Source organism: Eptesicus fuscus, chromosome 5 (genome assembly GCF_027574615.1).
Source record: "Eptesicus fuscus isolate TK198812 chromosome 5, DD_ASM_mEF_20220401, whole genome shotgun sequence".
NCBI lineage: Eukaryota > Metazoa > Chordata > Mammalia > Chiroptera > Vespertilionidae > Eptesicus > Eptesicus fuscus.
This window is the reverse complement of record NC_072477.1, coordinates 92,670,213-92,694,701: the sequence shown is the minus strand read 5'-3', so window position 1 is coordinate 92,694,701 and position 24,489 is coordinate 92,670,213. Positions and strand designations below refer to the sequence as shown.

General features: G+C 44.4%; 1 protein-coding gene across 2 annotated transcripts in view; it reads left to right on the top strand.

Moving 5' to 3' along the window:
• The window catches only part of OPTN (optineurin), a 61,003-nt gene that overhangs the window by 27,185 nt on the left and 9,329 nt on the right, over nt 1–24,489 (top strand). For both annotated transcript variants that reach the window (XM_028158920.2, XM_028158923.2), the window contains exons 7-12: nt 6,312–6,414; nt 7,496–7,611; nt 8,914–9,063; nt 9,632–9,725; nt 11,672–11,830; nt 24,010–24,140. In XM_028158920.2, the coding sequence (XP_028014721.2) occupies nt 6,312–6,414; nt 7,496–7,611; nt 8,914–9,063; nt 9,632–9,725; nt 11,672–11,830; nt 24,010–24,140 (753 nt within the window). The remainder of the gene's footprint in view (nt 1–6,311; nt 6,415–7,495; nt 7,612–8,913; nt 9,064–9,631; nt 9,726–11,671; nt 11,831–24,009; nt 24,141–24,489) is intronic.

Here is a 24,489-nt window from a genome sequence, read left to right as displayed (position 1 = left end):
TCCTCCAGGTGGTACATGCTCCTGTTGTAGTGGAGCCTTGATTGCCAATTGCTGTTGGCATGTCAATGGGAGGTGCAAGGCCAATTGGATGCTAGGAATGGCTGCAACCACCCTGGAGGATCTGCAGTGCAGGGGCTGACCCCATGGAGCCCGACTTACTTCAGTGGGACTCTGGTGCCTGATGAGTCTGCCCCTTGAGTGTGTCGCTTGTGGGGCTGGTTGGTGGTACTTTGAAAGTGTTCTGAAGCTATCCACCAGGTGCGCTGGCTCTGGGGCCTCCAGGAAGTACAGGTCAAGGTCAGCTGCCATCAGTGTTCTGTCCAGGGCCACCTGGCATGAGCTACAAAGCAGTCTGCAGATGGCTGTTACCTATGTTGGGCTTGTAGGTGCCCAGAAGAGGCCAAGCTGCAAACCAAGGCCGGCTGCCATTAGTGCCAGAGGTACAGGGCACACTAGGCCAGATGCTGCTTGTTTGAAAGATTTTAGGACAGTCTGAAGAATGAGCCAACATAGGCCGATTGTATGGAAAAGCCACTGCAAACAGCTTTGGTGGGCCCACAAGTTGGATGAGGTGGGGTCTCAGAGAATCACCACGATGGGGCAAACAGGATCATGGAGATGCAGATATGGTGCCTGCCTGCTGGCTCTGTGTAGGGAGGGCTCAAAAAAGAAGCAATAGCCTCTACCAGTCCTTCTGCCTTGGAAAAAGCTGCCCCTCCAGCTCTTGCCCTGATACCAGACACTTTAGTTCCTCCCCACATGTCCCTGTGCCTTTTGACCCACTGCCCCAGCACTGGAGCTCAGAGTGAGTGAGTCTGCTAGTTTTTACAGCCAGATGTTACTTGAGACTTCTCTTCCCAGCACTGAAATCCTGAGCTGGAGGGCCTGATGTGGGGCTGGGACCCCTCGCTCCTCACAAGGGACCTCTGGAGCCTAGCTATCCCTCCTGATTTTTATCTGCGACATGTGGGAGTGGGACCAGCCAATTCTGCATTCCACCCCTCCTACCAGTCTCAATGTGGCTTCTTTATATCCTTAATTATAGGACTTCTAAATTTCATGCGGTTTTGAATGAAGGTTGTTCTGTAGTTTGGCTGTAATTTTGATGTGGTTGTGGGAGGAGGTGAGTATTGCATTTACCTACTCTGCCATCTTATTACAGCTGATTTTAAAGGTAAAATATTATCCTATATAATAAAAGCCTAATATGCAAATCAACCAAACAGCGGAACAACTGGTGGAACAACTGGTCGCTATGACATGCACTGACCACCAGGGGGCAGACACTCAACACCGGAGCTTCCCCCAGCCCGCAGGCCCCAGGCCAGCCAAAGCAGGTGCCAATGGAGGCCCCCTCGATCGCCCCGCCAGTCACCCCGCAGATCGGCCCTGATTACCGCCCAGGCCTAGGGACCCTACCCATGCACAAATTTCATGCACCAGGCCTCTAGTGCTTTAATAGTTATGAGTAATCAGTGTGTTAGTTTATTTCAGGCATGTTTCCTCTCCTAAGTTCTGTACACCGTTCTAAGTGTCAAGTCTAGCCAGTAATTCATCCTTACTTAGACAACATGATTAGCTTTAATAATAAAAGTGTAAACTTAGGCCCTGGTCGGTGTGGCTTAGTGGTTAGAGTGTTGCCCCACATACCAAAGGGTCCCAGGTTCGATTCCTGGTCAAGGGTACACACTTGGGTTGCCGGTTGGATCCCTGGCCCCAGTCAGGGTGCATACGGGAAGCAACCAGTTGATGTATCTCTCTCACATCTATGTTTCTCTCTCTCCTCCCTCCCTCTCTCACTCTCTCCCACCCCACACACACCCTCCCTCCCTTCCTCTCTCTCTTAAAAGCAATAGAAAAATATCTTTGGTGAGGATTAACAACAACAAAAAGTAAACTTAGGAGCGTGCTAATTATACACCCTGATTTTCCCATATATACATATATACATACATATACATATATTTATATTTATTTATATTATATTTATATGTATATATATACATATCTATATATATAAAAAGCCAGCAACTGTAAGGGTCAGTCACTATGACGCCCACTGTAGCCAGCCAACCACCCGATCAGGGGGTGGGGCTGGCCGGCCAACCTCACAGCCCCTCCCCCCTGCTGGCCTGCCCCTGATCAGACTCTCCCACCCCAATCAAGAGTGGGCTGGCTGGCCAAACGCCCCCTCCCTTACCCCCCTAGCCAGCCCTGCCCCTGATCAGCCTGCCCCACCATGATAGGCTCGCAGTCCCTCCCCCCAGCTGGCCCGCCCCTGATCAGCCTGCCCCACCATGATAGGCTCGCAGTCCCTCCCCCCAGCTGGCCCGCCCCTGACCGCACTCCCCCACCCCATTCGGGGGCAGGGCTGGCCAGCCCACCGCCCACAGCCCCTCCCCATGGCCAGCCCCTCACCCAATCGGCCCCCCAACCCCAATTGGGGGCGGGCCCGCCAGCCAATTGCCCGCAGCCCCTTCCTCCAGCCGGCCTGGCCCTGATCGGGCCTCGATCAGGGCGGGCCAGCCAGCCAACCTCCTGCCATCTCCTCCTCCTGACAGGCCCAGCCCTGATCTGCCCCAATTGGGGCCAGGCTGGCCAGACCCCACCCATGCACAAATTTGTGCACTGGCCCTCTAATATACATATATATGTATGTATGTATGTATGTATATATGTATGTGTATTTCCTACTTTTCCTACTTTCAAAATAATTAAAGCTTTATGTCTGGAGGCTCAGAGGCATAGCTCTTCAGATGGCAGCTAGGAAGTCAGACCTGCTTTGAGATGGATGTTTCACTAGTAAAGAGTCTCTTTCTCAGTTGGATTAAAATTATGCTTTGTGAGCCAGACTTCCCTCTGTATTTAACAATTGGCAAGTCAATGATTAGTTGCCAGCATTAATATTCTCTATGTGGATATCAGTATGATGATTCTCCCTAGCTAAGGTAGGACTGAAATCTAGAAATAAATCACTGATACATGAACAACCTGGCTTGATTTACACACTATATAGGATATGATGAAGACACATTCCATGTCTTTTTTCTCAAATAAATGAGCCAGTCTTAACCATTTTCATTCATCACTAAAAACAGGGATATACACAGTCTAAAATTTATGTTGAAAATTTTTAGTTGATTTTTGGGCAGGAGGGACAGTAATTATGTCTTTCTTTTGTTGTTTACCAACATTAATAAGTTACATTTTTTGTTTTCTAAACAAACTTAAACTGACAGCCAGTAAAGAGAGGGTAAATGTCTAGGAAGTGTGGCCCACAAGAATTGAGAAGTAGCAGGGGAAAGTCAGCCCAAGTTGGAAAATTTGCCCTAGAAAATTAAGATAAGCTGTAATTCAAATGTAGGTCAAAATGCTGCCGAAGTGTACGTGAATGGTATGATAAAGGCTCTCCTTCAACCCTGCCCCAATTAGCTCTTAACCCACTTATCTGCTTAGCTGGGAACAGTGTCTGTGCACCAATTAGGTTTGGCGATTTGCAACAGATACCAATATTGTTTGTTTTATTTTTTATTATCATTAAGTTCCTTTTTAAAAATCAGTTTTGCATTCATATAGTTTAAAGAATTGGTTGTTATATAGTTTCTTATGGGAAAATAGCAGCTCCTTGACCAAACCCCTCGCTTCCTTTTCCTGCTTCCCAGACAACCATTTTCAACATACTTATCTGGTTCTTTTGATATTTACCTTCATATATCAGGCTTAAATGGCTACCTAAAAGTTTCCCCCTTTATTAAACATAATCTATTGACCTCTCACTGTGAAGAATGAAGATCTAACTGTCTTTCACCCCCATCATCACCAGCACACACATATGCTTCTGGACCCTTCTTCCCCTCCTAGCCCAACTCTGAAATTGATTATAATCGATTGAAACTTAGTTAAATCACGAATCAGTGTTTTTATTATGCATATACACACAGTTCTCAGTTAAGCTGTGCTCTATGTCTTGACAAGCTTTCCTTCTGTATATTTTTTTTTACCTCTATGCATAATTACCTTTCAAATTTTTGCTTATTTTCCCCCTTTCCAAATGGGGAAATCTGTCAATTACATTCAAATATGTTAGTTCTATCCAGTAGTAGTTTCTTCTTGATGACTTTATTCCTGGTTTCTGGCCTGGTTGCTTTCTGGGACCTGCTGTATTTCAGTTATCTTGGAATCTCCCTTTCCCATCATCCTGTGGAATTCCTTCAGCTCTCCTGTGTTGGATCACCTGTTCCCTGAATCCAATGTTTTTCCTAATCTTAAAAAAAAAAAAATGTTTTTTCAAATAGAGCCCATGACATCTCTAATTTACTAAGAAAATATATGGTGAGTATATTTTCTAAGATCTGCATATCTGAAAATTTCTCTAGCTTCATACTTTATGGATAGTTTGGCTAGATATAAAATTCTATGCTGGACATAATTTTCCTGAATTTTGAATGCATTACTTCATTGTATTATAACTTCTGATATTACTTACTGCTAAGAAATCCATTATAATTTGATTCTTAATCTTCTGGAATGGAATTTCTCATGTGCTTTGGTGTGAGCCTCTTTTTCATGCACTTGTTCTGGACACTTGGGCTTTCATTTTACAAACTTGTGTCCTTCATTTCTTAAAAAACTGTCTTGAATTAATTTAGGTATAATCTCTTATCCTCATTTTTTTTTCCTGTTCTCTCTCTAATACTACTCATTATGAATTGGACCTCCTGGACAAATCCTCTAATTTTCTTAACTCTGTTCCTCTTTTTTCTCTCTTTCTCCTCCTTTCTGATACATTTAATCAACTTTCATTTTCCTTTTTGGAGGGAGAGTGGGGTCCTTTGAATGTTCATTTTTTATAATGTTGCATTTTGTTTTGGTTGTAATGTTTCCTGTGTCTTTAAGGATATTAATGATAGTTTTTTGGAAGTTCCAACCCCCACTCCAGCATATTCTAATTTCAGTAAATTGCTTTTGTTGTGGTTTACTTTTTTCTGTTTCCGTTTAAGATTTTCCTCAAGTGTCTGATCAAATGTAAGAGGGGGAATTAGAAGCTAACAACTAACTGTGTCATATATAGGGAGATCTGGCTTGGAGATTTCCTTAGGGAACCCCATGTCAGAAACATTAAATCTTTTCCATCCTCCTGGTTACATACTCCAGAGGAAACTTCCAGTTTCCTGCTTGGAGGGTACTTTTCTAGATGCCAGGATTCTTGAGATTAGTAGAAGACTGAGGTTCTCAATATTCTCTGTGTAAGCTCCCTGGATTTCAGTAGGAAATCCTAGCCCTCAATTCTGACTAATGAAGGGTCCCTTTATTTTGTTATCTTCTAGTCCCTCTTAAACATACCCTTCCTTTATCCAGAGGTACCTGTTGTCACCAGCCCCTGAGCCTTTTGAATTCAAATTGAGTTACATCTTGGCTCTGTTGGCTTCAGATACAGACTTTTGGGGCTGCCAAGTCAATTCCCACTCAACATCTATGCTTCCCAAATCTTATTATTATTTCTTCTTCTTCCTTTCTCTTTGCTCTTGTAGTATATGGCTTTTTAAGTCATTTGGGGTAGGGTGAAAATTGCATATATTCAGTCTACCATCTTTAGCCACAAATCTCTTTCATTTTTATTGAGGCTTTCATGGGTTATGATTCAGTGGAAGAATGTTGCTACATTTCTTTGTTTTTAGGGACTTGTAAACTTAGATGGGTCCAAAAAGAAAAGTATTTTCTTCTCTTCTGAATCCTTATAAAGGACACAGCCAAAACCGGTTTGGCTCAGTGGATAGAGCGTCGGCCTGCGGACTAAAAGGTCCCAGGTTCGATTCCGGTCAAGGGCATGTACCTTGGTTGCGGGCACATCCCCAGTGGGGGGTGTGCAGGAGGCAGCTGATTGATGTTTCTCTCTCATCGATGTTTCTAACTCTCTATCCCTCTCCCTTCCTCTCTGTAAAAAATCAATAAAATATATTTAAAAAAAAAAAAGGACACACACACTCATGTAACATACAAGCGTGCACATGTGTATACACACAAATTTAAAAAATATTTGTGTTTATGTCAGTGCCATGAAAAGAGGCAGTGTTTTTCAGTCTTCGGGGTGAATTATACTTTTTACCTCTGTGCATTCATCTCTTAAATCAGTTCTAGCCAATTTTAGGATGAAAGCTAAACCAAGGCTAATACATTGAATGCAAAAAGATTTTTAAAACCCCTGATCCTTTATCCAAAATTTGAACAGTGTTCATTTTGGTGCTTCTGCAATTGTTATTCCTTTTGAAATCAAAGATAAAGTAATTTTTCTATATTCTGTAATTTTTTAGAATTTCAGATTTTGAAAAGAAAGCCAATAATCATTCTGAGATGGAGACCCAGACAGAGGGGAACACAGAAGAAGAGGACGAGGAGGAGGAAGACACAGAAACTGTGGGTACTACGTTTGTAAGATTGTTCTCACACCCATAGTGGACGTAAGAGTAGTACAGAACCTGGAGTCGAATCTTGTGATGTGTTATTAGCTTTAGAAATTTAGAAATAATTTTAACATTGAATATCTTCTTTTTCTGTCATATTTCCTTGTTCTGATTTAAATTTCATTCATTGTAAATTGTAGTGAGATGTATTCACTCTTCTTCCTCTTCTTGACTGATTTCCTCTCCTGAATTCCTAAGTGAAAAGGCCTGGTAGATGAGAAAGGAATGTTGGCTACTTTATAATAAGATCATTTGAGGATATGGCTCAGAAACTTGAATAGAAGTGAAAGATACTGGTTCTATCCCACTACTGGTTTGAGTAAAATAGTTTCAATGAGAAAAGTTCATTGTTGAATGGCTACTCATTGACTGTCTTGGAGTCTGAAAACATAGTCTTAAACCTAGGGAAAGTTGATGAAGCCAGGAAGTTGTAAGAGCCACGATAGCCCATACAATTTAGCTAACTCATTTATTTAACAAATATATATTGAAAGACGCCCTACTTTCTAGAAAATGGAGAACATTTAAAAAACTGAGATGAAGAGACAACCCGTGAGTAATAGTACCCAGCTGACTAAAACTATTCGACAACCAATAATAGATAAAGAAGCACGGAGACTTCCAAGGCACCATAAAAGTCACTGATGAAAATTCTAGAGCTGCCAGGAGAAAGGGGCTACAGAGCTGAGAGAAAAGAGCTGAGTGATAAACCAGTCAGGAATATGGGTTTGAGTTGCTAACTGGATAAATCTGACACCACTGTGATCTGTGATCCCCTGAACTATGATCAGGATTAATTTTAATTATGGCAAAGTTATTATCACAAGTACATCCCAATTGATCTATTAATACTCTATGAGGGAACAGTTGTATCCAAAACTTTTTTTTTTATACAAGATATATGGGGCATTCATTGTCAAAAGTTTAATCCTATCACCAGTCTTAACTGGACACTAATGGTTCACACTGTTTCCCCACAAAGAAGTGCTTCTAATCTTCTATGCAAATTATGTTTGGGATTTCCTGTACGACAGGTCGGAAGTGAAGTGGAAGCCTTGAACCTTCAGGTGACAACCCTGTTTAAGGAGCTTCAGGAGGCTCATATGAAACTCAGCGAAGCTGAGCTAATGAAGAAGAGACTTCAAGAAAAGTAAGAATGAGAGATGAATTTTATCTTCCTTCATAAAATGTACATTTTTATAAAATATATTAATATGTTACTGTGTTACTGACAAAAACAAATATAGAGATCTAATTAAAATAGGAATTCAGAAACCACTAATGTTCAGGTTAATATATAAACATGAAATACTTATAGTGATGTGGGGGAATGGAGCCCTGGGGACTCCGATTCTGCTGTTTGGGGACGTGTTAAGCATACTAGCCTATCTGAGGACCTGTAAAAAGCAGTGAAGTGGATCTTTTGTGACTTACATGAGCTGACATGTGAACAAACACAAAAGAAAGCTGCAAATATCAAAAAGAACTTGAGTGAGATTTATTTAGAAAAAATTTTTTTCAAATAATTATAAAGGCTAATATATAGAGAATTTTGCATTTGCTGGTTTCTCTTGATGTAAGAGGTTACCCCCCAAATTTAAAAAAGTTAAGTTGATGTTGTTCTTTTGGCTTAGTAGGCAAACATATTCCCAGCATAACATACAAACATGCTTGCTTCAAGTTACATTTCCCAAGGCTGTAATTTCCAACATGGCAGTCACAGCTAAGAATTTGGCCAAACAGACCTAGGTTGAAATATGGATCTACAATTTATTTGTGGTATTTACCTTGGGCAAGTTATTTATTTAACCTCTCTGAGCCTGTTTTATTGTTTGTAAAATTTGTGTCATAATTCCTACGTCATAATGTATTAAGTGAGATCATGTTTAACATGCTTGGCATTGATGCCTTGCACATAACTATCACTGGTTCATATTTGCTATTATTACACTGAAATTCTTTTTTTTTTATCTTAAAGATGACTTCCTTTCCCCTGTTGAATCTTTGTCAGAAGTCATAGTCTTTGTGCTTAACAGAACACGTCACTCTTTAAAATACAAAAGTTATCCATGGATCACCATATGAGAGGCATCTTTAGGCAATTTACTACTCTGGTCTGTGACTAAAAAACAAAAATATATTTGTATGACTACTAAATTATTCCAAGTGGGCAGTAGTTTGTGTGATCTTACATCTGTGTTTTTTTATGTTAGGCATAAGGGTTCAAAAAACCTGTATTTTTTTTTTTTATGTGTAGGCACAGGGGTTCAGAAAAACTACTTACTTCTAGTAAAGAAGTAAGAGGATAGAATATTTTATTTTGTACTGTTAAATCCTTGAAAAACGCAATCCCAACGTTCTTTGTATTTGCTACATAATCTTTGGATTTGTTTAAAAACCACAGAGAATGAAGGAGCATTGTATATCTTCATGTTATTTTGATCTTGCTTAGATGTCAGGCCCTTGAAAGGAAAAATTCTGCAACCCCATCAGAGCTGAATGAAAAGCAAGAGCTTGTTTATAATAACAAAAAGTTAGAGCTACAAGTGGAAAGCATGCGATCAGAAATCAAAATGGAGCAAGCAAAAACAGAAGAGGAAAAGTGAGTATGCTGTGATTGAATGGCTACTTGCACAAAGAAGATAGAATAGCTCTTTTATACAGATTGAAATTAGGATTTGAAAATACATTTACATTTTTTTCTTTTATTTGAAGGAGTACTAGGAAACTTCTTTTTCTGAGGTGATAAAATATAAGTTTTATAACAAACATAAAAATTACTTGTAATCTTATTTTGATTTTTTGGAAAAAACTGTTTTCTTTGAGAGTAAGAAAATGCTTGAAGGTGGTGGGATGGTAAAAGTAGGAGAAAAGAGCCCTGGCTGGTGTGGCTCAGTTGGTTGAGCATTGTCCCATACACTGAAAGGTCGCCAATTTGATTCCCAGTCAGAGCACATGGCCAGGTTGTGGGCTTGGTCCCCAGACAACCCAATCAATGTTTCTCTCTCTCAAAAAAAAATTAAAAAAAAAAAATCAATAAAAACCTTTTTATTTTTTTTTTTAAGTAGGAAAAACGATTTTGCTCCTTGAGTGTTCAGTTGGGAGGCAAGAATGTAAGTTCCCATGATATTTTCCCCCGAGATTCCATTTCTCAATTTCTTTTTAAACAGGTCCAAATTAGCCACTCTACAGCTGACACACAACAAACTTCTTCAAGAATTCAGTAATGCATTGAAAACAGTTGAAGAATTAAAACGGAAAGAGGTACTCATAGAAAAAAATTACTTTGCTAGCCTAGTAAGAGATGGAAACTATTGAACATTTTATATGTATAGTAGTTGCACTGATCTTAACTAAGTCTGGTTTCAAAGGTTATTTTTCAGTTTATAATTGACTAGAGGCCTGGTGCACAAGATTCATGCACTAGGGGGGGGGCGCCCTCAGTCTGGCCTGAGTCCTCATAGTCTGGGACCCCTTGGGGATGTCCACCTGCCAGCAGACATCCCTCTCACAGTCCAGGGCTCTCGCAATCCAGGACCCCTCGCTCCTTACTGCCTGCCTGCGCTTGCCAGCCATGAGCCTGGCTCTGGCTGAGCAGTGCTCCCCCTGTGGGAGCACACTGACCACCAGGGGGCAACTCCTGCGTTAAGCGTCTGCCCCCTGGTGGTCAGTGCGCATCATAGCGACCGGTCGTTCCACGGTTCGGTCGATTTGCATATTGCACTTTTATTATATAGGATAGGATTTCTTGTGTCTAAGTGCTTATAACTTCTGATGTTCCATGTATGTACAGGCATACCTGTACATACGATATTACGGGTTCAGTTCCAGACCACTGCAATAAAGCAAGTCACTTGAATTTTTTGGTTTCTGAGGGTATATAAAAATTATGTTTCACTACACTATAGTTTATTAAGTGTACAATAGCTTTATGTCTAAAAAATGTACATACCTTAATTTAAAAAATATTTTATTGATAAAAAATGCTAACCATCATCTGAGCCTGTAGCAAGTTTAATTTCTTTGCTGGTGGAGGGCAAATTTGTAATAAACACAGTATCTGCAAAGCATAATCAAGCCCAAGTGCAATAAAATGAGGTCTGCCTGTATAATGTGCTTTGTGTACGAAGGTGGTGCTACTGTCCTATAGTCAGGGAGTAAACTTTTAGCATTTCTCACAATGGGTGGGTTTGTAGGAGAGCCGAGAGCATGGGCTCCTCTGTGAGTAGTGCATAGTGAGATTGCTGGCTGGGGCTGGAGAGGACATCTTCTGAATGGAACTATTACAAGGCTAGCTTGTCTGCCAACAGTGAACCTAAGACCCTGGACTTACTGGGCTGCAACTTAAATTAGTAATAATGCCCAGCATGATGTGATCATTTTAACACCATGGATAGGTATGTGAGGTGACAAATGTGTTAAATAACCTAATGGGAGGAGTCCTTTCACAATGTATACATACATCAAATCATCACATTGTACATTTTAAATATCTTATAATTTTATAATTTTATTTGTCCATTTTACCTCAATAAAGCTGGACTAAATAAATAAAGATGACGGAAGCTTTGAATTAGATGGAGTCTTTGAGCTTATATCCTTATAAATATACTTTTTGTTTTTCATTTATTTTTTAATAGATTATTGTTCCTCTCTAGGACCTATTACATTTTAAAAATATATATTTTTATTGATTTCAGAGAGGAAAGGAGAGGGAGAGATAGAGACATAGATGATGAGAGAGAATCATTGATCGAATGCCTCCTGCATGCCTCCTACTGGGGATTGAGCCCACAACCTAGGTATGTGCCCTTGACTGGAATCGAACCCAGGACCATTCAGTCCACAGGCCGATGCTCTATGCACTGAGCCAAACTGGCTAGGGTATACATTTTTAATGTAAACATTTTTCATCTTTCCACCGACTTTACAAAGTAAGAGTAATGTGAATGAAAAAGTAGCAATATTAGCAAGTTACAACCTCACTGAGATGGGGGTTAGTTATAATTTCCCTTATTTTAGTGTTTTAAATTAGAAAATTATTATTTGTAAGCCATAAGTTAAATGAATATCCAAGTAAGTTATCATTGCTAATTAACAAAACCGCATAGAGCCAATCATTTAAAAAAAAATAAACCTTTAGCTAATCTTTTACTAAAATAGATTGAATTGTTTGAAAACCATTTCTAGAATAAACTTGTCTTTTACAGTCAGAAAAAGTAGATAAGGTGGTGCTGCAGGACCTGAATGAAAAACTGGAACTGGCAGAGAAGGCGCTGGCTTCCAAGCAGCTTCAGATGGATGAGATGAAGCAGACCATCGCCAAGCAGGAGGAGGACCTGGAAACCATGACCGTTCTCAGGGCGCAGGTAAGCCACATTTTGAAATATGAGCTGAGTGAAGCTAACCCTACTTATATTCTCAAATAGGAGAGTGATGATGTTTAAGATACGTTTTTTTATTTTATATTATTTCCATTAACATTTTTTAAAAATTTTAATTGAAGTATATCACATGTGGAAAGTGCACCAAACTTTTAAGTGTAGAGCTCAATGAAGTTATCCATTCTACAGTTGATAGTTGAATTATTTCCAGTTTGCAGAATTGTGATTAATGTTACTGTGACATTTTTGTGCATGTCTCTTTGTTTACCCATACATTTTTTCCTGTTGGCTACATAACTAGGAGTGGAATTGCAGGTTCATAGAATGTGCACATACTGAGTGTTGTTGTTCTTTATGAAAAAAATTTTTTTATTTAATAATTCTTTCTTGTTGAAAATATTACATGTCCCCTTTTTTCCCCCATTGGCCCCCTCCAGCCACCCCCCTCCAGGCCTTCAGCACCCTATTGTCTGTGTCCATGGGTTATGCATATATGCATACAAGGTCTTTTGTTGATTACCTCCCACCCACCCACCCTCCCCCACCTTCCCTCTGAGATTCCACACTCTGTACCATGCCTCCATGTCTCTGGATCCACTCTGTTCATCAGTTTGTTTTGTTACTTAGATTCCACATATGAGTGTGATTTTGTGATACTTGTCTTTCTCTGACTGACTTACTTCACTTAGCATGATACTCTGCAGGTCCCTCCATGCTGTCTCAAAGGGTAAGAGATCTTCTTTTTTACTGCTGCATAGTATTCCTTGGTATAAATGTACCTCAGCTTTTTTATCCACTCATCTACTAATGGGCACTTGGGCTGTGTACTGAGTTTTAATAGGTGATGTCAAACAGTTTTCCACAGTGGTTGTACCCATTTTCATTCCAATCAACAGTATTATCAGTACTCATGCTTGTATATCTGTATTTTCACCTTTATTTTTAAGCATTCTGGTAGGTATATAATACTTTGCATTTCCTTGATGGCTTATAACAGCAGTCCCCAACCGGTGGTCTGTGGACCACTGGTGGTCCATGAGGTACAAAAGGTTGGCAACCACTGGTTTAAGGAAACTTTGGAGCAGCAGTCGCCAACTGGTGGTCTGCAGACCACTGGTGGTCCGTGAGGTCCGAAAGGTTGGCAACTGCTGGCTTATAAGATTGAGTACTTTTTCAAATGTTTACTGGCCATCTAGTTATCCCCTATTGTGAAGTACCTGATCAGGTCTCACTTTTCTTCTGATTTTCTGGCTTTTTCTTAATTTTTATAGGAGTTCTTTATATTCGTTGCAGATTTTTTCACTCTGACTTGCTTTTTCACTCTTATAAAGGTATCTTTTGATGGACAAAAGTTCATTTGTTATATAGTCCAATTTTTCAGTTTTTCTTTATGATTAATACTTTTTGTGGCCTATTTAAAAAACTTTCACTACCTTGAGGCCATGAAGATTTCTCCTATAGTGTCTTCTAAAAGTTTTATTGTTTTTCCTTTTACATTAGGATCTAGAAACCACCTGGAATTAACTTTTCTATATGGAGATAAAGATAAAGATGAATATTTTTTTCCTATATGAATATTCTGTTGACATGGCACTATTTATTAAAAAGGGCATCTTTTCTTAAGTACTCTGCTGCCTTCTTTGTCACATATTGTATCTATGTACCTATGAGTCTATTTCTGGACTCTATACTGTTCCATTGGGCTATTTATATATCCTTGCTCTGGTACCGGAGGCTTCTGAAAGGCCTGGTGCACCAGCGGACAGGCACCCAGCTCCACCGCAAAAAGCGAAAGCGTGTAGGGGACCCTACACGTGCATGATTCAATCATGCACTGGGCCTCTAGTCTTTCTTATAAAGCATCAAAAGTTTTGAATCTGGTAGAATAAGTCTTCCTACCTCAGTGATATTCTTTAAGAAGACTTCAGGTCTTCCTTCCCTTTTTCATTTTCATATAAATTTTAGAAACCACTTGATATTTTTCACTCACACAGAAAAGCCAACTGGGGTTTTGATTGGAATTGTATTAAATATATATCAATCAATGTGGAGATAACTGACATCTTTACAACATTGACTCTTTCAATCCATGAATATGGCATATCTTCTTTAATTCTACTCAATAATCTATATATATAAAAGCCTAAGCGACCATTATGCCAAATGACCGGGACGACTGGTCGATCAGTCACTATGATGTGCACTGACCACCAGGGGGCAGACGCTCAACACAGGAGCTGCCCCCTGGTGGTCAATGCGCTCCCATAGGGGGAGCACTGCTCAACCAGAAGCCAGGCTCACGGCTGGTAAGCACAGCTGCAGTGGCGGGAGCCTCTCTCAACTCTGCGGCAGTGCTACCAAGCAGCAGCAGCAGGCACAGCAGGCCAGGATGAGCGTGAGTGGCACAGTGCCCAGCCCCAGCTCAGGCTCCTCCCTGGCTGCCTGCTGCTTGGCACACTGCTATATCCCTTGGGGGATGTCTGACTGCTGCTTTAGGCCGGATCCCCTGGCCTGTGGGGATCGGGCCTAAACCAGCAGTCAGACATCCCCCGAGGGATCCCGGATTGCAAGAGGGCACAGGCCAGGCAAGGGATCACACCCCTCCCCCCATGCACGAATCGATGCACTGAGCCTCTAGTCCTATCTAATAAAAGAGTGATATGCAAATTGACCGTCACACCAACACAAGATGGCTGCCCCCATGTGGTCAAAGATGGCTGCCCCCATGTGGACACAAGATGGCCACCACAAGATGGCCTGCAGGGGAGGGCAGTTGTGGGAAGTTAGGGGTGACCAGGCCAGCAGAGGAGGGCAGTTGGGGGGGGACCAGGCCTGCAGGGGAGGGCAGTTCGGGGGGACCCAGACCTGCAGGGGAGGGCAGTTGGGGGGACCCAGGCCTGCAGTGGAGGGCAGTTGGGGGGGACCAGGCCTGCAGGGGAGGGCAGTAGTGAGTGATCAGGCCAGCAGGGAGGGCAGTTAGGAGTGACCAGGCCAGCAGAGGAGGGCAGTTGGAGGAGATCAGGCCAGCAGGGGAGGGCAGTTGGGGGGGACCAGGCCTGCAGTGAAGGGCAGTTGCGGGGGGGGACCAGGTCTGCAGTGGAGGACAGTTGAGAGGGACCCAGGCCTGCAGGGGAGGGCAGTTGGGGGGGACCAGGACTGCGGGGGAGGGCAGTTGTGGGTGATCAGGCCAGCAGGGAGGACAGTTAGGGGTGACTGGGCCAGCAGAGGAAGGCAGTTGGGGGAGATCAGGCCAGCAGGGGAGGGCAGTTGGGGGGGACCAGGCCAACAGGGGAGGGCAGTTGGGGGACCAGGCCTACAGGGGAGGGCAGTTTGGGGGACCAGGCCTGCAGGGGAGGGCAGCTGGGGGGGGGGGGCCAGTCCTTCAGGGAGGGACAGGTGGGGGGGACCCAGGCCTACAGGGGAGGGCAGTTGTGGGGGACCAGGCCTGCAGGGGAGGGAAGTTGGGGGGGGGACCAAGCCTGCAGGGGAGGGCAGTTGGGAGCCAGCAGTCCTGGATTGTGAGAGGGATGTCTGACTTCCCATTTAGGCCTGATCCCAATGGGTGGTCGGACATCCCTCAAGGGGTCCCAGATTGGAGAGGGTGCAGGCTCAGCTGAGGGACACACACACACACACACACACACACCCCGTGCACGAATTTCGTGCACCGGGCCTTCAGTATTTTTATAATCTTCTTAGTAAAGATTTTGTTCTTTTATTAGATTACTAGAGGCCCAGTGCATGAGATTCGTGCCTCTAGTAAGGGGGAGTCCCTTAGCCTGGTCTGCACCCTCTCACAGACCGGAACCCCTTGGGGGATGTCTGCCTGCTGGCTTAGGCCTGATCTCCCTAAGCCGGCAGGCAGATATCCCTCTCGCAGTCTGGGAACCCTGGCTCCTTACCACCCACCTGCAGTGGAGGTGAGAGAGGCTCCCGCCACCGCTGCTGGGCTCACCAGCTGTGATCCCAGCTTCTGGCTGAGCGGTGCTCCCCCTATGGGAGCTCACTGACCACCAGGGGGCAGCTCCTGCATTAAGCATCTGCCCCCTGGTGGTCATTGCGCGTCATAGTGACAGGTCATTCCACCATTCAGTCAACTTGCATAGTACGCTTTTATTATATAGGATTCCTAGATATTTTATATTTTGATGATACTATTATAAATAGCATCTTTTTAAAAACTCCATTTTCTAAGGATTGCTGTTATATAGAAATACAATTGATTTTTATATATTGACTTTGTCTGCAGTAAACTTGCTCAATTCACATTTTAATTCTAGTATTTCTGAATTTTTTTTAGACTACTTATATCATTTGAATAATGACAGGGTTTGTTGTTTTTTTTCCCTTTCCAGTTTTTCTTTTTATTTATCTTGCCTTGTTGCATTGGCTGGGATCCCAGTATCCTATATAATAAAAGGCTAATATGCAAATTGTCCCCTCGACCAGGAGTTCAACCAGGGGGGGAGCCAGCTGGCCAACCGCTCGCAGCTCCTACCCCCAGCCAGCCCTGCCTCCAATAGCCCCCCCAATCGGGGGTGGAGCCAGCTGGTCAACTGCCCATGGCCCCTCCCCCCTGCCAGCCCAGCCCAATCAGCCCCAATTGGGGCAGGCTGGCCAGACCCCACCCATGCACGAATTCATGCACCAGGCCTCTAGTAATCCTATATAATAAAAGGCTAATATGCAAATTATCCCTACGGGCAGAAGTTTGACCTACCGGGAGTTAGATGTGTGCTGACCACCAGGGGGCAGCATGGAGCATGGCTGCCGGCGGCATCAGGCGGCCAGGGGAAGGGAGGCCCCCCGTGGCAGGCAGCCACTAGGGACCCTACCAGTGCACAGTTTTCATGCACGGGGCCTCTAGTGTTATCTATAATAATAAAAGCATAATATGCTAATTAGACCAGACAGCCGAACGACCTTCCGGACCTCCTTCCGGACAAAGCCGGGGCTGCGAGGGCTGAGGCAAGCCACTGAGGCTGTGTGGGCTGAGGCAAGTTGCCAAGGCAAGCCGCCCCAGCTGTGAGGGCCGAGGCAAGCCACCGCGGCTGCAAGGGCCGAGCCCCTTGCGCAAATTTCGTGCATTGGGCCTCTAGTATAACTATAGAGATGGCAGACAGTCTTGCCTTACTCTCATCTCAGAGACTATGCTTTCAACATTTCACTATTAAGTGTGGGCTTTTCGTAGATATCACTTATCAAACTTATGAAATTTCCTTCTATCCTTGTTTGCCAAAAATGTTTATTTTGAATAGATGTTGGATTTTATGTAAGAAATGTTTTTTCTTTATATAACGATACAGTTAGGTAATGTGGTGAGACAAATTGATTCCTTAAATATTAAGCAAACTGCATTTCTTGAATTATTTTCTCTATATATATTAGGATTTTTGAATCTATATTCTTAAGGAAGCTTGGCCTAGGATTTTCCTTTTGCTAATGTACTTGTCAGGTTTTGATATCAAGTTTCCACTGGCTTTATAAAACCTAGTTAAGACACATTTCTTCTTTTATTGTCTGGAAGAATTTGTATACAGTTGGCTTGTGACTGTTTTGGCCTACTCTGGTTTCTGGTTGGTGAAGTACTTGGAAAAGAGTTTGTGAGTGAAAATACATCCTGCCTGAGATTTAAAAATCACAAAAAAGTGGGAAATAACTTTTTCTTTCTCAGTAACTAGAGATCTATTTCAGAGGTGGTTTTAGGATTATATGGTAATAAAATATTCTTTTTGAATTACAAAAATAATACTATTCATTATAAAATACAATTTTTAGACTATAGAGAAATGTATAAAGTAGAAAGTGGAAATTCAACTGTCCCAAATTCCATTTTGGTGAGTGTATATTTCTTCTGTTTTTATTTTATTTGTTTGCTTAATTAAAAATGGGATTAATTAATTAAACTGTCCCTAGCCAGTTTGGCTCAGTGGACAGAACATTGGCCTGCAGACTATGGGATCCCAAGTTCGATTCCAGTTAAGGGCACATACATACCTGGGTTGCGGGCTCAAACCCCAGTGGGAGGCGTGCAGGAGGCAGCCAATCAATGAGTCTCATCATTGATGTTTCTCTCTCTCCCTCTCCCTTACTCTCTGAAATAAAAATATATTTTTTAAAATTTGAGATTACACTATCTGTGCTTATTGTTCTACAATATTTTTACTCATGATATATCTTACCAAGTTGTTTTTCAGAAATGCACATCCAAGATTATTGCTTCACCTAAAGTAGATGTGTTTCCCCACATGCTTACATCATTCTTCGAAATGTTTCCCAACCTGTAAACACATCCTACCTTATAATAGAGAAACATGCAAATTGACCGCACCTCCGCTATGCCCATGATTGGGCCTGCGAGAGGCTGGGGGCGGGACTATCCGGCCGTTGAGAATACCAAGATGGCGGCGCCCAATCCTCTTAGTTCCGGGGGTCCCGGGGGCGATCGCCACCCTGGGGGGCGTAGCCGGGCCCAGCCAGGCGCTCCCGGGGGCCATCGCCACCCTGGAGGGGCGTGGCCGGGCCCAACCAGGCGCTCCCGGGGGTGATCGCCACCCTGGGGGGGCATGACCGGGCCGAGCCAGCCGCTCCAGGGGGTCCCAGGGGCGATCGCCACCCTGGGGGGACGTGGCCGGGCCGAGCCAGGCGCTTCCCGGGGGTCCCGGGGCCAATCGCCACCCTCGGGGGGCGTGGCCGGGCCAAACCAGGCGCTTCCCGGGGATCCAGGGGGCGATCGCCACCCTGGGGGGGCGTGGCCGGGCCCAGCCAGGCGCTCCCGGGGGCGATCGCCACCCTGGGGGGGCGTGGCCGGGCCCAGCCAGGTGCTCCCGGGGGTCCCTGGGGAGATCGGCACCCCGGGGAGGTGAGGCGGGACTCGCCCAGCCGCTCCCAGGGTCCCTGGGAACATTGCAGGCATGTGGTTGCTAAGACCCAGACCAGGCCTCTGGCCACAGATTCATAGCTTTGTGGAGACCTAGGGCAGGGATCTGCCTCATCTGCAGAGAGACAGAGGTTCTGCACTGCCCCCAAGACGTGGGTGGGCCCAGCCAGGGATCAAGGGGCATGGAAGGACTCCTGGCAGAGGGGCAAGGACCCTCACCCCTGAGGCGGGGGTTGAGGAGTGGAGCCACCTCAGTGAAGGGTTGCTGCACTGCAGGGTACTGGACTGACTGACATGATTCAGAGAAGCTCCCAGTGCTAATGGGCCTCGCTCAGGCAGCCTTCACACTTCAGAGGCAGTGACTACTGCTCCTGCCTTCACCCAAAAGCAAGCCCGCGGTGCCCTGCCCCATAGCAGAGCATGCCTAAGCAGTGAGTGGGAAGCCTTCCACCTGCTTCGGAGAAGGGGGAGGCAGTAAAGAATGGGGGGAGAGGAAAGAATGTGGAGCATCCGCAATAAAGAGGTGCTTGAGAAAGAGGCTGGGAAGCCTGACTGGAAGGTTTGTTCTGTTTGCTGGGCCGCTGCCCCTTAGGAAGTGCAAAGAGCATGGCTCTGAGGGCTTCCTGTGTGCTGAGTCAAGTTCCACAGCCAACTGGAATTGGCCTCAGTTTCCTGGTCTGTAAAATGGATGAAGCGTGTCCCAGTGCCTTCACTGAGCTTTGATGGCCAATTGAGATATTATATAAAGAAAATGAGGGAAGAAGTGAGAAAGAAAAGGAAGGACAAGAAACACGAAAGACTGAACCCATTGTCACTTAAATAGGGAATATAGTCAGTAGTGTTGTAATGATGGTATGATGCCAGGTGGGTACTAGAAATATTGGGGAACACTTTGTAAAGTATATGATTGTCTAACCACTATTGTGTAACTAATATAAAACCTGAAACCAATACAAAATAATGTTGAATGTAAAGAAATGAACATTGGAGTGAAATTTTTATAAATTTCAAAGTTTAAATAAAAGCTGTAAAGGAAGGAAGGGGAGAATAAAAAGTGTTTTTCATTTTGCCACTTCATTAAAAAGACAGTTGTCTTTATGTGGTGCTTTTATACTTTTCTAAGTCATTATTTCATTTTAATTTCCGGGCAACTTAAAGACAAGATAAGTATTCCCTCCACTATTCAAAGAAAGGAAATCTTGGTGTCTGGTCCTAATGATTCAATCGTCAAGCCCTTATCGTAAAGCAGGGTTAGTAAAATTTTCTGTGCAGGGTCATATCTATACTAATAAAAGCCTTGGGGGTGATCAGGCCAGCAGCGGAGGGTATTTGGGGGCAATCAGGCCAGCAAGGAAGCAGTTAGGGGGCAATCAGGCAGATAGGTGAGCGGTTAGGAGCCAGCGGTCCCGGATTGTGAGAGGGATGTCCAACTGCAGGATTAGGCCCGATTAAACCTGCAGTTGGACATCCCCCGAGGGGTCCCATATTAGAGAGGGTGCAAGCTGGGCTGAGGGACACCCTCCCCAGTGCACGAATTTCGTGCACCGGGCCTCTAGTTATCCTATATAATAAAAGCCAAATATGCAAATTTTCCCTTCTACTGGGAGTTCGACAGCTTGCTATGACATGCACTGACCTCCAGGGGGCGGGGCAGAACATGGTGGGTGTCAGCGATGCGCTGTGACCTCATGCCAGCTACCCGTGGGGTCGGGGGTGATGGGGATGGAGGTGTGGTGAGAATGTGGGGTGTCCGCTGAGCTCACTCTCACTCCCCCTGCTACCCTTCCCTGGGACGCCACGGCTCACATGCCAGGGAAGCCCCTTGTGCTCAGGTGCCGGGTGCCCGCTAGGAGCCCAGCCTGCACCCGCACAGACTCTTCCAGGTGAGCCAGGCCGCAGCCGCTGGGACCGCAGGGGCTGGTCGGGCTCCCTGTGGGTTCACGCAGGAGCCAGTCTTCAAGGCCGGCCGGGAGAGAGCACGCTGCCTGCCAAGCTTCTATGCAGTGCCGCTGGGTGGCCCAGAGGCCCACGCTGCACCCTGGCCTATGGCGTCTGGCCGCGCTCACTGCATCTCCGCATGCAGACTCGGGCGCTGTGACTCAGGCGGAGGGGGGCGCGTAGGGGCCCACGGGCCCAGGTGCTGCCCAGGGCCCAGATATTAGCTGGGACCTGCCCTTCCACACCAGACGCTCACGCTTCGATCACCGGCAAGGCCTAAGGACTGCACCCGTGCACGGATTTCGTGCACCAGGCCTCTAATTTTTAATATAACAATGTTAACAGTTTATTAATCTACCTACTAAAAGAGTAACATGCTAATTGACCGTACCTTCGCGACACCCACCAGCCAATCAGGAGTGAGTATGCAAATTAACCCAACAAAGATGGCAGGTTAATTTGCATACGCAGGTGCCGAGCAGCATTCCACACCACCCCAGCTGCTCCAGGCCTCTGGGCAGTGGAAAGGTTCCTCCAGGCCAGAGTGGAAAGGTGGCTCCGGCCAGAGCAAAGGCCATGCCAGCAGCCAGGGGAAGGAAGGCCCATTCTTGCACGAATCTTCGTGCATCAGGCCTCTAGTCCCTATATACTCATTACCAGCTGCCCAGAGTGGCTGACTCAGTGAAGTATGGAGGGGGTTGAATGGACTTAGGGCTTTAATGTATTTCTATAGGAACAGAATCTCAACCTGAGCTCTTTATAGTGTTTCCTTTGTTTGGGCACCTCATGATACTGTAGTCATGTACTTCTGCCATATTCTATACACAGACATTTGTTTTGTTTTCATGAATATTCTTATTCATTTATTCAACAAGTCTCTTTTTGAGCACCTATAATATGTCAGGCACTGTTCTCACTACTGGGGATATAGGAATGGACAAAATAAAGACCCAATTCTTAGTGGATCAAATCTGAATTGAAGACTCTAACTCAAATTGAGGTCTGACTCAAAAAGGCCCATGATCCATCAATGATTACATAAAATTTTGGATTACTCACAAATGGCAGGAACTCCCTTACAAAGATCTCTTTATTACATGCTTTCCTTTTGAACTACAATTGTGATGGAATATTTAAAATTTTATTAATTTTACTTTTAAAAGTAATAGGTTAAAATTTATATCCTAGAACCCCTAAATTTGAAAATAAAAAACCCTAATTTTAAATATAGCAAGTTAAAAACTGGTATTAGAATAATGTTCAACTCACTATTAAGTAGTTCATTTTTACTTTATAATTTTATAACTTAAGAAAGTGCTATCATGATATAATATTTATCTATTTCTAGATAACAAATTGCTCTCCAAACTTGGCAGCTAAAACAATAAGCACTTTTTATCTCACACACTTTCTGTGGGCCAGGAATCCAGGAGCAGCTTAGCAGGGTGATTCTGGCTTAGGGTTTCTTATGAGGCTGCACTCAAGAAGGAAGATCCATTTCCAAGATGTTTCACTCACCTGGCTGTGGGTGAAAGGCCTCAGTTCCTCACCTGTAGGCCTCCCTATATGGCTACTTCAGCACTTAATGATGGCAGCTAGCTTCCCCCAGAGCAAGTGATCCAGGAGAGAACAAGGCAGAAGCCATAGTGTCTTTTATGACCTAGTCTCAGAAGCCACACACCATCACTTCTGCAGTATCCTAGTGGTTGCCTATTCACTGTGGGAGGGGAATACATGAGGATATGAATACCAGCAGGTGAGGATCACTAGCACCATCTTGGAGGCTGCCTCCCTCTATGGCAGTGATGGCGAACCTATGACACGCGTGTCAGCACTGACACACGTAGCCATTTCTGATGACACGCGGCCGCATGCCGAGGATGAAACATTTGCTGCTCCTGAGGATGAAACATTTGTGACTAGAGTCTTGGAGTTAGTTTTTTCCTCAAAGTGACACACTACCCGAGTTATGCTCAGTTTTTTGGCGAAGTTTGACACACCAAGCTCAAAAGGTTGCCCATCACTGCTCTATGGGAAGTGACATGGTATATGGAAGAGTCCATGGTAATGGGCTTCAATCTGAGTTCAAATGCAGGCTTGACCTCTTAAATAATCTCCCAAAGATTAAGAGCTATTGAATTTGTAATATGAAATGAGCATAGCAATTTTATATTCCCAGGATTTTTGATAAACTGAAATAAGATAGTCAACATAGGACTTCACATGTGTTTAGAATTCAATAAATAGCACCTATTTATTATTTTAAATTTAACTTAAGGCCAGCCTTCATAAATATGCTTGACAAAGTAAATAAACCATCATATATAATAAAAGGCCAGGGACCATAAGCATAATGACCAGAACGACCGCTTGACCAGTCGCCATGAGGTGCATTGACCACCCCTCGGTCCCTCCCCTCCCCCACCTCCCCCACCCTCCCAACCCCGCCCACAGGTGAACAGGGAACCACGGGGAAGTGGGTGGGTGGTGGCGGGGTGGAACTGGGGACTGCTGAGCAGGCAGAACAGCTGACCTTTTGGTCCCTCCCCTTGGCCTGCAGGCTCCGATGGATCAGTGATGGTGAACGGGGGAACTGGGGTGGGTGGCAGGAGGACAGGGTTAGCAATCAGGCCGTTGGGATCCCCAGCTCATCCCCAGCTGCTCGGGGGCTCAGGCCGGCAGGAAAGTGGGCACCGGTGATTTCACCTCCATTCGTGCGCGGCTGCTCAGGGGCTCAAGCTGGCAGGAAAGTGGGTGTTGGCGACTTCACCTCCATGTGCGTGCCCAAGGCCGGCCGCTGATGGAACATGCTGCCCACTTGGGGCCACTCACGCGGGCGCCACTGCCACTGCTGCTGCAGGGGCTTGTGATACTGACAGAAGCTGCGAGGCGGCCTACCTGCCCCAGTGGCGGAGGCAGCGCTTGGCCTGGGGATTGGCGAACAGGCAGAAGATGGCCCTGATCGCAGGCTAGGCCTAGGGACCGTACCCACACAATTTCATGCGCCGGGCCTCCAGTTTACTATCTTAAGCTAATCCTGTATATTATTTTTTAAAAAGAGACCAAAGAATTTTACTGAATTAATGCTACTATATACAGTACTTAAACCACTTATATCAATGTAATTGCTGAGTTCTAATTGTTTAAAGTGCACACACATACACAACTTGTGTCTTCTACTTGAAGGTAGTTGGAACGTCCTGGTCACTATATTTGTTTCTAGCAGGAACATGTACCTGTCATAGACATACCACAGCTGCAGCACTGCCTTTTCACCTCAACAGGTGAGCTATAGAGAATCCACCTCATCTAGATAGTAACTGCTGTCTCTTTCTTCCTCTAACAGATGGAGGTTTACTGCTCGGACTTTCATGCTGAAAGAGCAGCAAGAGAGAAGATTCATGAAGAAAAAGAGCAACTGGCATTGCAGCTGGCAATTTTGCTGAAAGACAGTAATGTTTTTGAAGATGGAGGCAGGTAAGGTGAGGGGAAGACTTAGAGCACATTTCAACATGGGACCTGTCAAAGATGGTTCCTAATTTGAGCTGTAAGAATCTCTGGCTACACGTCACTTGGGTTCCTGTGCTTAGTTTGACTTACAAGACTTGGCAGTGTTTTGTGGAAACCTGATCAAGTTCTTTGCTTTTAGCTGTAAAAACATGACATTGTGTTTCAAAGTCATATCTTGCCATTGTTATAGATGCAATAGTCCTAACACTTAAAATAATTCTGTAATATATCTTAAAAGAAATACTGCTAAATTTGCTTCTGTCCTTTAAATTTTCATTTTGAGAAAAATTTGAAATATATAGAAAAATAAAAATAC